The 16,233-nt window shown below is 48.6% G+C and overlaps 1 protein-coding gene across 1 annotated transcript in view; it reads right to left on the bottom strand.

The window, feature by feature from the left end:
* The window catches only part of LOC147700962 (urokinase plasminogen activator surface receptor-like), a 181,669-nt gene that overhangs the window by 38,054 nt on the left and 127,382 nt on the right, over positions 1–16,233 (bottom strand). The window contains exon 3 of the mRNA XM_086929791.1: positions 177–323. Within this exon, the coding sequence (XP_086785917.1) occupies positions 177–323 (147 nt within the window). The remainder of the gene's footprint in view (positions 1–176; positions 324–16,233) is intronic.

Below are 16,233 nucleotides of genomic sequence, written 5' to 3'. Positions count from 1 at the left end.
GAAGAGAAGCGGAGGAGAGGAGTGGCTGTGACAAGGTAAGTGTATCTTTTTGTCCCTCTACCCCCCGCCATGCCACCCCCAATATGTGCCAGCCGCCACTGCACAGTTTATGCCTCGCCCATCACTAGGGCGTTAAGCGAAGCTCTTGAGCCGGTCGCCTTCTGTCCTGCACTCACCTGAGAAGCTGTTGAGGTTGCAGTAGTTGCTCTCGCAGCAGGTGGCAGTCATGAAGATGGAGCCGGCTCCGACGCTCAGTACCGAGGTGGTGTTGCAGAGTGCGGTGGTGGAGCAACCTTTCATCACTGTGTCAACATTTGCACTGCCTGTAAAAGAGAAGCAGTTACCAAAACTAGTTAGGGATTTCTCAGAGTACTTGTCCCCAACCATCAAGCATGGTTGGGTCACCTCTCCATCACTGGCAGGTCCTCGACCAAAGAGAACGCGGGTTCTCATACACAGGCCCAACACCTGAGGGCCTTTGCTGCTTTACTCATCTTGGGCACTTTCTATCCCCATGCCTCTCTCCTGGAGTCCAGATTCAGATCTTCGTGCAGTTTGTTCTGGAGCAACCCCCCCTGTCCTGGTCGACTCCATCCAAGCCTACTCTGGTGCTTTTCACCCCCCCCACCCCCTGTCCTGGTCGACTCTATCCAAGCCTACTCTGGTGCTTTTCAGCCTAACTTCTTACATCTCAAAACTGCCCCACATATGTTTCCTTCTATTTCCCTACTAATGCCATCCTGTTAAAATGCTTTCCATAATTAAAGACATGCTTCAGTAGTGATTGGAGTACAACATGAATGTAAAAGAAGACAAGATAAAAGCAAAGGAGAGGCCATTGCCAGCGTATCCGAGGGTGTTGTTGAGGCCTCTTCTCTGTGGCCAGGGGTCGTCCGCAGTAGTAGTATAGAGTCCCTAATGGTGTCCATCGTTGAATGCCGGTGTAAGAGGGCCTTGAATATAATGCCCTCCACACGAATAACCTAGAGGCCATATGTACGATGGTTTTGGCATGCGCAAACAGGTTTGCAAACCCATTTGCGCATGCAAAAACCATTAGGGATATGCACAATACTAAAATAGCAAGTCCCAATTTATTTGCGACTCGCTATTTTGGTATTGCGTGTCGCTATTAGGAAGGGGGCGTTCCCTTCCTAATAGCAGGCGCAACCCCAAGAACAAGGGTTTTGCAGCCGCATTTGTAGGCGCAAAACTCTTCCCCTTTGCAAACACAGAGGAAAACATTTTTTAAGGCCAGACAGTCGTCCCCGGGACAATTGCCTGCCCTTGAAAAATTTAACAAAAACGTTTCTTTTTTTTTACTGCATCGCGTTTTCCTTTAAGGAAAACGGGCTACAATTGAGAAAAAAAAATTTGCTTTATATAAAATCAGTCGTAGACATGGTGGTCTGCTGAGCCTAGCAGGCCACCATCCGTGGGAGAGCCTGCCATTCCCAATGGGGTCGCATGTTGCGAGAGGCTCATTAATATTCATGAGCCTCTGTATTTGCAACCCCATTGGGAATCGCTAACAGTGTGTTATACACTGTTGTACACCATAAATAGCGTCTCGCAAATTGTGAGTCGCAAAAGACTCGCAATTTGCGAGGTGCTATTTTGGCCATCGTATCTGGCCCCAAGTCACTTCTTTTGTTTGTCTGGCTCTCCTGTGGTAGTAAAGGCGAGAAGTTATAAGGAACATAGTGCAGGGTTTGGAGTTTAGTCACCTCTCATAGAGTAGTCGCTCACCTTAACCACAATGTCCAGTCACAGCAACAGAAGACTAGTGGCCTTATTTACAAGCCCAGCGTGCCGCCGGTGTGGCACTTCTTTTGATGCACCGGCGGCGCAGCATGCCTGTTCATATTTACAAAGCCACGGGAAGTCACCCTGTGTGACTTTTCATGGCCTTGTAAATATGGCCCCCCTGTCACGCATTACTCTGCATGAAAGGGGCGGTCCATGAGTTTTGTTGTGGGTGTTCCTGCGCAACATCCATGGAACCTGACATTTTCCCACATTTACAATGTTTTGTAAAGCTCAGAGTGCGGCAGAATCCTACGCCTCCTCGGGCGGCATTCTGCAGCACGCATAGAAGGAGGAAAATCCCAACAAGGATTGCTTTTGTGCAGAAGGTGTCCCTTCCTGCACAAAAACAATCACCCTGCACTGCAGGCACCTTTGTAACATGACGCAATTGGTGGCCATGCGTGCACTGATGCATGGCAGCCAGTTGTGTGCCATGAGTCGTATTGTTGTTAATACAATGCACCACCGTGCTTTTAAAATGACGGAGCTCGGCACAGCATAATGGCTTACGGTGAAACTCTGCGTCATTTTGTAGTAAATGAAGCCACCACGTATGTAATATATAAGTAGCAAAGTAGGCTCTAATAGAGGTAAACAGCACAGAAATCCAGAATGTTCTAGCACCTTCTGGGAGACAGAGACAGCTCCAAACCATGGTTCGCAGGACAGCGCTAGAATCCAAACACAGGCGTCAAAGGCAAAGCCATCCAGAGGGAAGGCAACAGACGACCCTTGGGAATCCCTGGAAAGTGCCCGAGTCTTAGGGCTTGCGGTGGGCTTTGCGTACAGTGCCACGTCAACGAAAGGGGCTTCAAAGCGGCCATGTGTAAGGGACACCATGGTTCGAATGTATGATGTTACGATGCGGTCTTTACACCGCACTACCATTACAACGCTGGTTTTACAACGCAAGTCGTTACCGCAACTTGCGCTGTAGGGTGCTGGACTTAGGAATAGTATAATTTACTATTCCAACTCCAGCCTACGTACAGTAGGGAAGGTGTTGGAATAGTAAATCTACTATTCCTTAGCCTAGAGCGCTCTCCAGCGCAAGTCGTGGTAACGACTTGCGTTGTAAAAGCAGCGTTGTAATGGTAGTGCAGTGTAAAGACCGCGTTGTAATGGATGTTCCCCCATGATTCATCAGTCCTTCATCCCAGCTCCTTAGTTGCTCAGTGAGTGAAGGGAGGAACATGAAATGGTTTGAACCCAGTGAGCAGATAATCTACCCACAGACTGACAGCCCACAGGGAGGGATCTGTGAAGCTTTAAGTTCTTCACGCAGCTAGGCAAAGATTGCCAACTTTGCTGCTCGCCAAGGAAAGCTAGCTGCACTGGATACATCACCCACGCAGGGCGGCACATCTGGATGCGCCACATCTGCTCCCTGGGTTTTCTCTCTACCCCTCAGAGCTGCTCCAGGACATGAGCTGCAGGGGGCGCTCCATCAACCTCCAGCCCAGGTGAAGTCTGGTCCAACTGGGATGCTGCTCTGGTGAGCCACAGTGGGGTGGCTAGAGGCCATTATTGGCAGAGGGAACCCTTCCAATGTATGATCATTTATTAGATCAATTAGCACCTTTGCAGATTAAGAATCTGGCCACTGAAATGTGGGACCCACACTACCCTACCGCCAAAAAAAGACAAAATACAAAGAAAAGTGTCCTACTAATCAAAACAATGATAACAGGGGCTTACTGGTAGGCAGTGAACAAGAGATAAACAAAACAAGTGAGGGGAGGCTAGCTGGCATAGGCTGCATGAAGGGGTGTCCCAGCAGGTGATGTCAGATCTCTATATTATACTTTGATAGCCAAGGGTCTATATTTTTCAGTCTATCATGGTCAGAATATCAAATATTCTATGTCAAGGGAATAACCAGAAAATTACAATACTCCCCATTTTGAACTAAAACGTTGATTGCACAAAGAAAGCAAATCTAGTGAGCCAAAGCTTCCCCAAAAGAGCCTCCTTGTCTCTTCTATCCAAGCATCTATCTATTCATCATGTCACGCTCCCATCCACCCTCTGATATCCACTATTTCACCTTTAGATTCTGTCATCTATTAATTCATCCATCATGAAAACTTTCCCTATTCCACCCATCCATCCATTCATCCACTCCATCCATCCATCCATCCACTATGCCATTCATTAATCCATCCATCCACTCTGCCGTCCATTCTGTCTTCCATTCCTCCCCCCACTAGCCATCCATCCATTCACTCTGCCGTCCATTCATCCATCCACAAGTCATCCATCCATTCTGCCTTCCATTCATCCCTCCACTAGCCATCCATTCACCCCTCCATCCATCCACTATACCATTCATTAATCCATCCATCCACTCTGCCGTCCATTCATCTATCCACTAGCCATCCATTCATCCATCCATTCTGCCTTCCATTCATCCCTCCACTAGCCACTAGCCATCCATTCATCCACTCTGCCGTCCATTCATCCATCCACTAGCTATCCATTCATCCACTCTGCCGTCCATTCATCCATCCACTAGCCATCCATTCATCCACTCTGCCGTCCATTCATCCATCCACTAGCCATCCATTCTTCCACTCTGCCATCCATTTATCCATCCACTAGCCGTCCATTCATCCGCTCCGCTGTCCATTCATCCACTCTGCAGTCCATTCATCCATCCACTAGCCGTCCATTCATCCGCTCCGCTGTCCATTTGACACCCCCATACATCCAGCCATCATGCATTCACACACTCTGTCATCCACTTGTCCATCCATCCACTTGCCGTCCACTCTGCCATCTATTCACACGTGCTTTTACCCACTCACCCACCCCTATACTCCGTCATCCTTATACCTGTTTATCCACCTATCTTGTTACTCGATAATCCTTTCACCTGTTCATCCACCTATCCTTTCACTCACCCATTCAACCATCTCTTTACTTTGCCATCCTTTTACCTGTCCATCCACCTATGGATTCACTATTTTCACCCACTCATACATCTACCCACTTATTCATCCACCCACTCATCCACCCACTCATCCATGCATCCTTCCTTCCATCTTCCCTCTTCTGTTTACCCGTCTTTCTTTCCTTCTTGCTCCTGCTGTGTTTCTGTTGACGCTGCTTTACTTTATAGCAGAATGTGTCAGCTTTTCCCTGCCGCTTTGCAGACAGAAGAGGCCCAGAAAGGACCCCACCGCTGAAGCTGCTGAATCTGGGGGTGGGAGTGGGGGAGGGGGGGTGCATAGGTGCAAGACACCACTGTTCTATGTCTTCTCTGTCTCATCACGTATTCCGTTTTTTGCATACCCTCCCTCAGACAAGAGCTTTGCACTGAATCCCTTATATATATGTACTAGCAGCCCGCCCCAGCGTTGCCTGGGGCAGAAGGGGGCTGGGGGCAGCATTTCAGGCTTGCGTGCACTCCCGCCCCGGCCCCCGCCCGCCACGACATTGTCTGTGTCCTGGACAATGTCGTGGCGGGCGGGGGACCAGGGCGCCCCGGCCCCCGCCCGCCACGACATTGTCTGTGTCCCAGACAATGTCGTGGCGGGCGGGGGACCAGGGCGGGAGTGCACGCAAGCCTGAAATGCTGCCCCCAGACCCTGAGTCTTACCGCAGTTGTTCCGGCCCAACCTCCCACACCAGCTCCCTCCCGTCCCGTGTCCCAGAGCCTTACCTGAGCCGCCGCTCCTCCCCGAGCTCCTCACTTCACCGCCGCTCCTCCTCGCAAGCCTGAAATGCTGCCCCCAGACCCTGAGCCTTACCGCAGTTGTTCCGGGCCAAACTCCCGTACCGGCTCCCTCCCGTGCCGTGTCCCAGAGCCTTACCTGAGCCGCCGCTCCTCCCCGAGCTCCTCACTTCACTTCCGCTCCTCCTCGTCATCACGTACGTTGCGGCCGGCGCTAAGTCGTGGCCGTCAGCGTCGCGGCCGGCGCTACTTTCAGGGCACTACTTTTTTTTAAGTTATATTTTTAAATTTACGTTTTTTTTAATTTTCTATGGCCTATGTCCATCTGCACACCCTGAGGATTACAACGATGTATTGGGTGTGTGGATTGGCGCTGTGGTTCCCGAGTTTACCTTGCCAAAAGGTTTGTGTTCTCGCTTTATAATAGTAGTATAGATTGTTCGTTCATGGAGCCTGGTGGAGTGTCCCCCCCACCCCTCCACCCCCGCCTCCCCCCTGAGATATGTCTGCAACCATCAGGTCAAAGATGCAAACACCTTTCATCTGCTCCCAGCCTTTCTTCCTCCCTCACTGACAGCTCCCCGCCTCTTCTCCGTGGCATTGGACTAGAAGGAACGGTGCCCTCTTTGAGCCTGGAGATGTACGAGGGGTGCCATGCACCCTCCTCTCGCACCCTGGAGTCTGGCAAGGGCGAAGTGGGCCCAAGAGCGACAAAGTATATCTTCGAGAACATCCAGGGTAGCAGGACCACCGGGGGTGCTCAAGAGGCCTGGCCAGTTTGGGTGCGAGCACCAGATACGGCTCATCTGCTACCCCAAGTTCAGACAGGGCGATGACCGCGCGCACACCAGGGCAAAGGCTAGGACCACCTTTTAGGGACCCATATGTGAGGAACGGCAGGTCGCATCAAAATGTTTAGGTTCATGAGCAACCACTGCTTCGACTAGCAACTGGTGGAGCAGGGGTTATGGTCGGTCCAATGATGCATTCAAAGAGGGGGCGGGGCTACGAATGATGTCACATTATGTCCCGCAACCCCAGCAGACACCATGAAACAAGACACTCTAGAAGGCCTACTGGGCCGATTGCCAAAAGGTTCAGAACTAGGGAAAGACAAGTGCTCTGTTCTCTTCACTGATTGGCCCTTTAAAGCCTAATATCTCTAGGGCATTGAGTCACGGAGACTTCAAAGAGACCAGGACGACCACCCAAGGTTTATGGGACGACCACCCAAGCTGAATGGAATGCTACGCCACATCCCAGGGAGAAAGGTGGGAAACCCATTTCCCTCTGCAACTGGGACAAAAGTAACAAAACCCTTGGCCTTCCTGGCCCGTATTACAGACAGAGCGCCCGTTCCACGTTTGAGCCATGTGCACCTTAAAGCAGGTGCGCCGGGCGCAAACATGGATACTGTGCCCTATCACGAAGAATGCACTGCCCTCGGGGCAGCCGAAAACTTGCATTTCCCCCAGGGAAGCGCGTTCAACATAAATACGGAGCAACTGTTTAAAAGCTGCCCTGTGTTCTGTGCAGGTGGGAACCCGCCTGCACTTTTAAAAGAGATTAGAGATACCCTTGCAGGGGGTGAAGTGACTGACTGTCTGGAGCCCCTATCATCCCTGTGGAGGGCTGTATTTAGAAGGCACACAGCAAGTTTGCCGTCCTTTTGTGTCACACTTTCAGTGCACCTTCTGAAGTCATGTTTGCCTCTGCCCCCACATCGGTAATATAGCGCAATTGAAAACTGATTCCCTTATTTGCATGGGGCCCACACCCCTATGCAAATGAGGAAGCATCCTCTAATGATAGCGCTGGTGCTGTATGTGCACCAGAGCTGTCTGTAATACAGAAGGCGCCTCAAGCATCAGCAGCTCCTACTGTAACACCAAAGTGCCCTGGGGGTGCATAAGCTGGGCACAAGCGCCCACTGTGCCCCAGGGCGCATGTGTAATATGGCCCTTGATGTCCTAATGTTCATGTGCTCAGTGTGAGGCAGGTTTTTAGGTCTCGCCTAGGCAGCCCATCCACTGTCTCTTTGACTGTGGGGTGTGTGCACGCATTGATGCCTCTTGCTTTTAATTGGTTCTTTGTATTGCCTCTCGTAAATGAATGTTTTTTTACTTGCCACTACATTGTATTTGTCCCTCCTTTCTTGGCTTGGTTACCTCCGACGGGGCCTGCTTGTTACATTTATGCTTACTCTGTACTTATTGTATGTGTTTGTCAGTGCAGTACTTTTTTCCTCGGTTTGGCTCATTTTCAGGTTCAGAATGGCGACTGAGACGCACCTGTCAAAATGGAATGCAAGTTTAGCATCCAGGTACTACTGCGTCCCTTCATCCCAGCAGCACTCCAGGCTTGCCGTAGCCTGAGCCTTGCTGTTTCTACCCATCCCTGATTTTACCCCAAGTTTAGTTATATATCGTTCTGCTTTTCGCAGCGCATGGAGCGTCAGTACGTTGCTCCTGGTTTCCATGATGCCATGGGCCCAGGGACAGCCCGCCATGGGTAGGTCCCACACTAGGAATCCTGCGGACTGAAATTGGTCCTTCTCGTAACTTCTGCCAGCACCCTGGCTTGTCTCTGTTGGGGCACCACTATCCCTATCCTCCGGTGCACCACTTTCCGGAAGGTATAATTGTACCTCATTGATCAACTGTATTTTCACACATTAGGACTACTACGGAATCCTGACCTAGGGGACGTAAATCTTGGCTCTCTCTTATCCTAACACCACTTGCTGCACCCTACGAGTAGAAGATTATAGGTCCTGAAGAATTGCAGAGATCCTAACTGACTTATAGGCATGAAACATGTTGACCCTCTGCACAACCCACTAGACCTGACACAGGTTTAATTCTCCCCTCTCAGGTCACGACTTTCTAGTCTGTTTTTACTCATGGCCCAGGTACTCGAATAAACTGTTTTTTGAGAATCCAGGAGCCATTTTTATATCACATTCACATATGTCCATCTCTACTCACTACACATAGGCACCCTCACAAAACATCATTAAGCTTCACAACGGCAAAACTTAAAAGACCTCTGGCAAAGAGCACCCCTGCGGGGCCCGTCGGGCATTGCAGCGCTGGCCCTACAAGGAGCTGGCCTATGATGAAGCACGACACCCCTCGGGGTGTGTGAGGGCCCTTGCTCCTTATTGGAGCTATTCCTGGACAAACACTTGCTACCTTGTCCTATCTAGCACCTTCTGATTAGTGCCATCACTGACGTGGCCTGTCATCTCCTTCTTGCCTCCACTTCCCTAAGTACAGCATACTCTTTGTCTTTAGCATTGTAGCCCCTCCCACTCCCCCTCTTGTGCCTAGTGCTCCTGTCCTGTCCTACACCCCTCCTGGAAGATGGCACATTAGTCCACAAAGCTTTAACACGCATGCCATTACAACGACCGCATTGTTACATTGGCATACCTCTCCCCGGTAGCGCGCAAGCATATTGGATGACGTAGACTGCTCGCCTTGTTGACAGATGCACATTTCTCTAGTCTAGCAAATAGAGGTAAAGCTCTCAGCCACTGCTAGCCTGTGAGGCTACCTTCTCATTGTGCATGTGCACATTTGGTGCCTCCTGCTCTGAGCATGCTCTCTGTGGTAGAGAGGTGCATTTCATTTCTGTGCCAGCGCGACAGTGTGTGCCTCTATCCAGCTGGTACGACTGCAAAAAAGATATGTTATCATCTGTGCACGTGCGCTCTAATAGGTCTCTGCGTAAATGCCGGTGTGCATGCGTAATGTTTATACCCCTTTTGCCTGAGCAGGCACAGTGAACAGCGCGGTGGTGACCCAGCAGACTAGTGCTTCTTACAAGTACCGGCATTGTCTAAGCACATGGTACAGTTTGCCAACTTGGGGGGAAATATCTTGCGGACATAAATTTTGAAAGCACGAACAAGCAAAAAATTCTGCGAAGCTGCGGATCGCGGAATTTTTGGCAATTCCGTGTTTTTCGTGGAATTACCTACATTCCGCAAATTCCGCGAGCGGAATGGAATTTACAGCCCAGGCCTACGCAGAACAGACAGAGTTCAGTATGGAGATGCCCCCTGAGATGGAACTACAACCACTCCCCATCAAAGATAAAGAAGGCCCCTTGCCAATGACATTGTCAATTACAACGCCAATAGCTCTAGCTGAAGCAAATGCGAGACCTAATGCATTTCCAATGCTTGTTATAAAGGGTTATTGTGGAAGGAGTGTCGAGTGGTTTTGGGAAGCTGATCGAATGAATGACATCTAGAGACAACCTTCAGTGGGTTTTGTGAAGCAGGGGAAGACACAGAGAGGGAGAACTGAGACTGTGGGCTGGCAGCAGAGATCAAAGGGATGAAGTGATGCATCGAAAGGAAGCTGAAGTGAAGTGTATAAGACACGAGAAACAATGGAGATGATTAAAACACGGATATGTGTGAAAGAATAAGTGTGCACAAAACAGAAAACTGAAATAAGCAGGATACCCCCATATAACTCCAAAAATATAAACAAGGGGCCCAATTTACAAATGGTAGAGGAGGTCATGACAATCAGTTTGGGCAGGGAAAAGGGTGTGGCCGGGCACTACATCATGTCACTGAAAAGTGCGCTCCTTTTCATCATGGTACATTTAGTCCACAAATTGCGATACCCTCAGTGTTGACTGCAGTGTCTACACTAGACTCAACACTAAGGTGACCCATTTCCCTGCCCAGACTGATTTTCTTGACCTCCTCTACCATTTATCAAACGTTCCTAATGTTCCTCTTTGTAAAAGTTACATTCCGGCACAATGATTACACACTTTCTGTCCGGAGCCGGAGAGTACGGCCGAGCCGGAGAGTGCGACCCAGATGCAGAGTGTACGGCCCAAGCTGGACATTTCAGCTCAACTGCAGACGTAAAGACACAACTTGTATATGACCTCTGTGAATACCAAAAGTCGTAAAATTAGACTTTTGTCTCAGATTGCCTTTGTGAATCGGACCCAGAGTTTACAGCACAAACTTTAATGGGCACATGCATCAAACTATTTAGGAAGTGCAAACGGTGCGAATCGGTAAATTCAGCTGTTTGCGCTTCCTAAATACGTTTTTGGGATGCATGAAACAATTTTTCAAAATTCGCTTTTTTTTGCATTTCCTAAAAATGCGAATGCATTTAAGGAATCGCATTTGTGCGATTCCTTAAATGCAATGCATCAATTTTTTAAAAAATGTGAATTTTTAAATAGGAAGTGCAAATTAACACGAGGTTGACCCTCGTGTTAATTTGCAAAATTCTTTAAAAAAGCACAAAAATGCATTTTGGAAAGTGTCATGTTACAGACACACATGTCCTTAGGACATGTGTGTTTGAAACATGCACTTTAAAATACTTTTCAGGGGTGCAGGGGGGGTCCTTTGGACCCCCCTCTGCACCCTTGCAATGCATCAACAAATTGCGAATTCCAAAAAAAAGAAATGCAAAACGGCATTGATTCCTATGGGCCTTTAGGCCCATAGGAATCAATGTAATGCCATTCCTTAATTGCGATTAGCAATTAAGGAATTTCAAATTCCGAAAATTAAGAAATCCTAAAAAAATTTAGGATTTCTTGATGCATAGGATTTTGCAATTCCTAAATTGGGATTCCTTAATTTTCGCAATTTAGGAAATGCAAATTCCTACAATGATGCATGTGCCCGTAAAAGAAGTGACTGCAGTAGGAAAACACAATTTTTTTTGTAGAATAGAAATGGACAGGAGCAGCTGCGCTCCTGAAAGATGAATAATTAAAACATAAACCCAGAAGAAATAATGTGCATTTATTTATTCTGAAGTGTAATATAGCATGGATCACGTTGCTATTGACAACAGGGCACTTTACACTAAAGTACGTATAAATGTAAATAATTTATCAAACTAAAACTCATGCAGGGCTCAGACATACAAAAGCAGGGTTAAACTATATGTTGAAGAAATGTCTATTCAGGGTCAGACTGCAACAGAAAATAGACCCCTGCCCCAAATTAAAAGTGGCACTCAAGAGTAAATCAGTGAACTAAAAAAAAACAATAACATCAAAAAGTGATTTGTAGAGTGCTATTTATCGCATGTGAGGGCATCTAGGAGCTGGGGGTTTCTGCTGCTAGGAGGAGTGAGTCGAACAACCAGGTATGCAGATCCTTTCCGAATTCACGCAGGGAGGGAGAGGTCCAGAGGTGGTTCCTCATCTTGGTGGCCAGGAAGGAGAATGAGCGTCTGCCGCTCTTGCTCCAGCAAATGCAGTGGGTCTCGGTGAGGGAGGCAGAGCGCCGTTGTCTGGAGGGCTGGTGGAAGCTCAAATGGTGGTTGATGTAGGCTGATCCCTGATTGTACAGGGCCTTGTAGTCGTGTTTTAGCATCTTGAATTGGCATCTCTTGTGGACGGGGAGCCCATGGAGTTTTCTGAGGTGGGGTAACATGGGTAGATCGAGAACGAGTCTGGCGGCTGAGGTCTGAATGGTCTGTAGTCTTTTTAGCTGGTGTGAGGTGCTTCCTACATAGAGTGTTGCCTTATTTCAGGTGGCCGGTGACAAGGGAATGGGTGACGGTGTGTATGGTGCTGGCCAAGAGCCACGTGAAGACTTTCTGGAGCATGCGAAGAGTGATGAAGCAGGCTGAGGGTACTGCGTTGTTCTGGTTTTTCATGGTGAGTTTGCAGTCCAGTATGATGCTGTGGTACCTGGTGTGTTCTGTAGGTGTGGGTAAGGGTCCCCGTTCTGCAGGCTACCAGGAGTCATTTCATGGGGATGTGTTGCTCCTGAAATGAGTACCTCCGTTCTGTCTGTATTGAGTTTGAGGCAGTATTTTTTCACCCAGAAGGCAATGCTGGTCATGCACAGATTGAAATTGGCCTTGGTATGACAGGGTCTGCAGATGGAGAGAGATTAGCTGAGTGTCGTCTGCATATGATATGATGTTCAGTCCATGGGTCCTGACCACTTTGGCCAACGGGATTATGAAGCCATTGAACAGGGTAGGGCTGAGAAAGGATCCTTGAGGATCGCCCTTGATGGTGTTCTTGGTATTCCAGGTGAAGGATGGAAGACAGATGTCTCTAGGTTTGTCTGGTGAGGAAGGATGCAATCCACTTGAGGGCGTCCCCTTGAAGCCCCATATGGTGGATAGGTGCAGGGAGACACAGTGTTGAAGGCTGCCAAGAGGTCCAGGCGGGTGAGGGCAGTAGTTTCCCCCAGGTCTAGGGAGTCCTGATGATGTCAATGGCTGTGATTAGGGTTGTGTCTGTGCTGTGGTACGTGTTGAACCCAGATTGGGATAGGCCCAGGAGGTCGTTGTTCTCTAGGTAGTTTGTGAGTTGGTGGATAATGGATTTTTCCAGGACTTTGGCAGGGAAAGGGAGCAAAAAGATGGGCTGGTAGTTCTTGAGATCTTTCAGGACTGAGGATGCTTTTTTGAGGAGTGGTTTGACTTCTGCGTGTTTCCATTCAACTGAGAAAGTGGCAGGGGTGATGGAAATGTTGAAGATGGTAGGGAGTTCTTTGCTGATTGTATTGTTCCCCAGGTTCAGTGCTTAATTTGTGCCTGTGGTTTTCGGTGCTCAGCACCTGCACTTAATTGTCAGCACCGGCACTGGTGACAGTCCACTACATGGTAGCACTGTCTTTTTAGTTTCAGATGAGCACAACAAAAGTGCTTGTTAAGTCAGTATTCATTAAAAATGGATAATACTAGCCTCTCATGCCATTATTATAGCTTTGTGTGGCCTGAAATAGTCTGAATCGTCACACTTGTAGAAGTGTGATGGTTAGGTTTTATGTCGGTACTGTCATTGGCAGTGCTGGCAAGGTATGGGTGGTACAGGCTGCAGTGGCCTTCCAATAAGGGCCCTGGTACTAAATGTTTTACAAATTAAGCACTGCCCAGGTTGAACATGTAGTAGGGGCTCGGGTCCCTGGGTGCTCCCGAGTGGATGGAGTTCATGATGGCAAAAGTGGTCTGCGTGACGAGTTGGTCCCTTGTTGTGATCCCGAGGTTTGGGTGGGAATCGGTGAACTTAAGGAGGTTGTGGATGCTGGTAACGGTGGTTTGGGGTGGGGTTGAAGTGTTCGTTGATGGTTGAGAACTTGCTGTGAAGAGATCTTGGGAAGGGGTGACAATGCTTTTGGTTGCTAAGGGGTTGGAGAACTCCTTGCTGATGTTGAAGAGTTCTTAGCTGTGGTTAGAGCTGGCTTTGAGGAGGGTAGCCAGTGGGTTTCTTTTTGTGCTTTCAGGTGCTGGTGGTAGTTCTAAGTGCCAGCTTGAATGTGGCACAGTCATTTGGCTCTTTGCTAGAGTGCCCAATCCTTTCCAGATGCTTGCAGTTCTGTTTGGTGTTTTTTAGTTCCTGTGTGAACCAGCTGGTGTGGTTGGTAGGCCTGCTTGGTTTGGCGGGTTTGATGGGCATCATTTTGACAGTGCAGTTGGTGAACCAGGCATGGACATTTTGACAGTCGATTTGAGGCTGGAAGTGGTGTCCAGAATGGAGGAGCTCAGGATGTTGTTCCATTGATTTTTGGGTATCTTGCTCCAGCTCCTGTGGGTGGTGTTGGCTGGTTTGCGGTGGGGGCAGATGTGATTGTGAAGTGGATGATTGGGTGGTCCAACCAGGTGAGTTTGGTTACATGGTTGTACCTGACTCTGTTTCTGGCTGTAAAGATGGGTCTCAGCATGTACCTGGCGATGTGAGTGGAGTTGGTGACTAGTTGGGAGAGGCAGAGTTCGTTCATGCTCTTGAGGAGGTAGACTGTATTGGCATCATTGGGATCATCAAAGTGAAAGTTGAGATTTCTGAGAAGGATTAATTTCTCGGAGTTGATAGCCAGTACGGCAATGAAGTCTGGAATGGCCTCGCAGAAGGCAGAAGGTGGTCCTGGTGGTCTGTAGGTGAGGGTGCCTCTAATGGTGATTTTGCCAAGAGTGTGGAGTTGTAAGTTGCGGGGTTCTATGACACCGGTGGTGTCGTCGGTAGTGGCTGTGCAGTGCAAGGATTCTTTGTGGATGATGGCTATTCCACATCCATGTTTGTTTATGTAGTCCCCGTGTATAATCTTGTATCTGTTGAGTGTGGTGGTGGTGATTTGGTGTGCATGTGTTCAGTGGAGCCAAGACTCAGTGAGGTAGAGGACGTCGGTATTGGTTTCCCAGATCTCAGCGCCATGTTTGTGGAGGAATTGAGTGTTGAGGAGGCAGTGGAGTTGTCCCAGCTCAGTACTGGTGGGCGGTAATTATGATGTCACAGGAGAAAGTCCTGGTGTTGAGCATGGGGATGTGCGGCTGCAGTTGCAGTGTCCGGGGTTCAGATCTGACATCTCGGCACTGGTGTGGCAGTAGGTGGGCAGAGATCCAGACTTCCTGTTGTTGGGTGTGGAACCAGGCATGGACAGGCACAGACGGGCTTGCCTTTGGCACGCCAGTGCTGCACCCACTGAGCAGATGCGCTAGGGCATCCATTAAGTAGGTTCCTGGATAGGTGTGCTGGGCGGGGTTAGCAAGAGATGGGAAGAGGGAGAGAGAGCGGTGCTGAAGGCGGGAAAGCAAGTAGAGAGAGGAAGTGTTAGCGTGGAAAAAACTAAGCGAGTGTTAGGTGGGAGCATAAATAGGTTTAAGGAGGAAAAAATGCTGTTTAAGAGGAGGAAGAGAGAAAGCTAAGAAGACAAAATGAGGTTAAGAGGAGAAAAGGAGCTGACTAAGGAGAAGGCTAAATGCTGGATAAAGAACGAGTTATAAGCAGGCAAAATAATCCTGAAAAAAGAACAAGTTAGGAGAAGGCAAAATGCTGAAAGGAGAACAAAGTTAGGAATAGGCAAAAGTGCTTGAAAAGAGCAAAGTAAGAAGGAGGCAAAATACTGAAAAAAGAATGGGTTATGAGGCAGCAACATACTGAAAATAATGAGTTAGGAGGAGGCAAAATTCTGAAAAGCAGGAGTAAGGATGAGGCAAAAAAAGAGGTAAGGTGCAGCAAAGTGAGCTGTTAGGGAGAGAGAAAAGTAAAATGCAGGGAATGCGTATCAACAATTCGGAAGTTCCATCGCGGAGCTCTAGCAGAGCGTTTGAGCGGGCAGCAACAGTGGGGCGCTGGCCCGGCGACCTGCTCAATGGGTCGCGCTGGGACCTCCATTAAGTAGGTTCCTGGGAGTGGGGGAGGGGCTCTGGGTGGAGTCAACAAGAGGGAGGAAGTGGGAGTGAGAACGGCACTGAAGGCGGGAAAATTAGTGGAATAGGTGTAAGCGTGGGAAAAAGAAAAAACGAAGCGAGTGTTAGGTGGGACGAAAAACAAGTTTAATGAGGAAAAATGCTGTTTTGGACGAGGAGGAAAAAAGAGACTAAAGGCGGAGACAATATGCAGTTAGGGAGAAGAAAAAGAACGGGTAAATGAGGAGGCCACATGCTGGAAAAAGAACGAGTTAGAAGGTGGCAAAATACTAAACAAATTATGAGTTTGGAGGAGGCAAAATGCTGAAACATGAAAGAAGTTAGGAAGAGGCAAAAGTGCTGGAAAAGAGCGAGTTACAAGGAGGCAAAATACTAAAAAGTACAAGTTAGGAGGAAGCAAAATGAGGTTAGCAGGAGAAAAAGTGAGCTGGAGTCAAAAGTGCTGGAAATGATTGAAGGGGGAGCTGTGGGGAGCTGGTTTGGGGAACCACATTTGCAAATCAGGGAAGGTTTCAACTTGTAAAGACAAATTATAAAAGGGGTTTTTCAAGGTATGGGAGACAGCCGGCATTTGTGATT

Source organism: Lissotriton vulgaris, chromosome 7, assembly GCF_964263255.1.
Source record: "Lissotriton vulgaris chromosome 7, aLisVul1.2, whole genome shotgun sequence".
Lineage (NCBI taxonomy): Eukaryota > Metazoa > Chordata > Amphibia > Caudata > Salamandridae > Lissotriton > Lissotriton vulgaris.
This window is presented reverse-complemented; position numbering and strand designations above follow the sequence as displayed.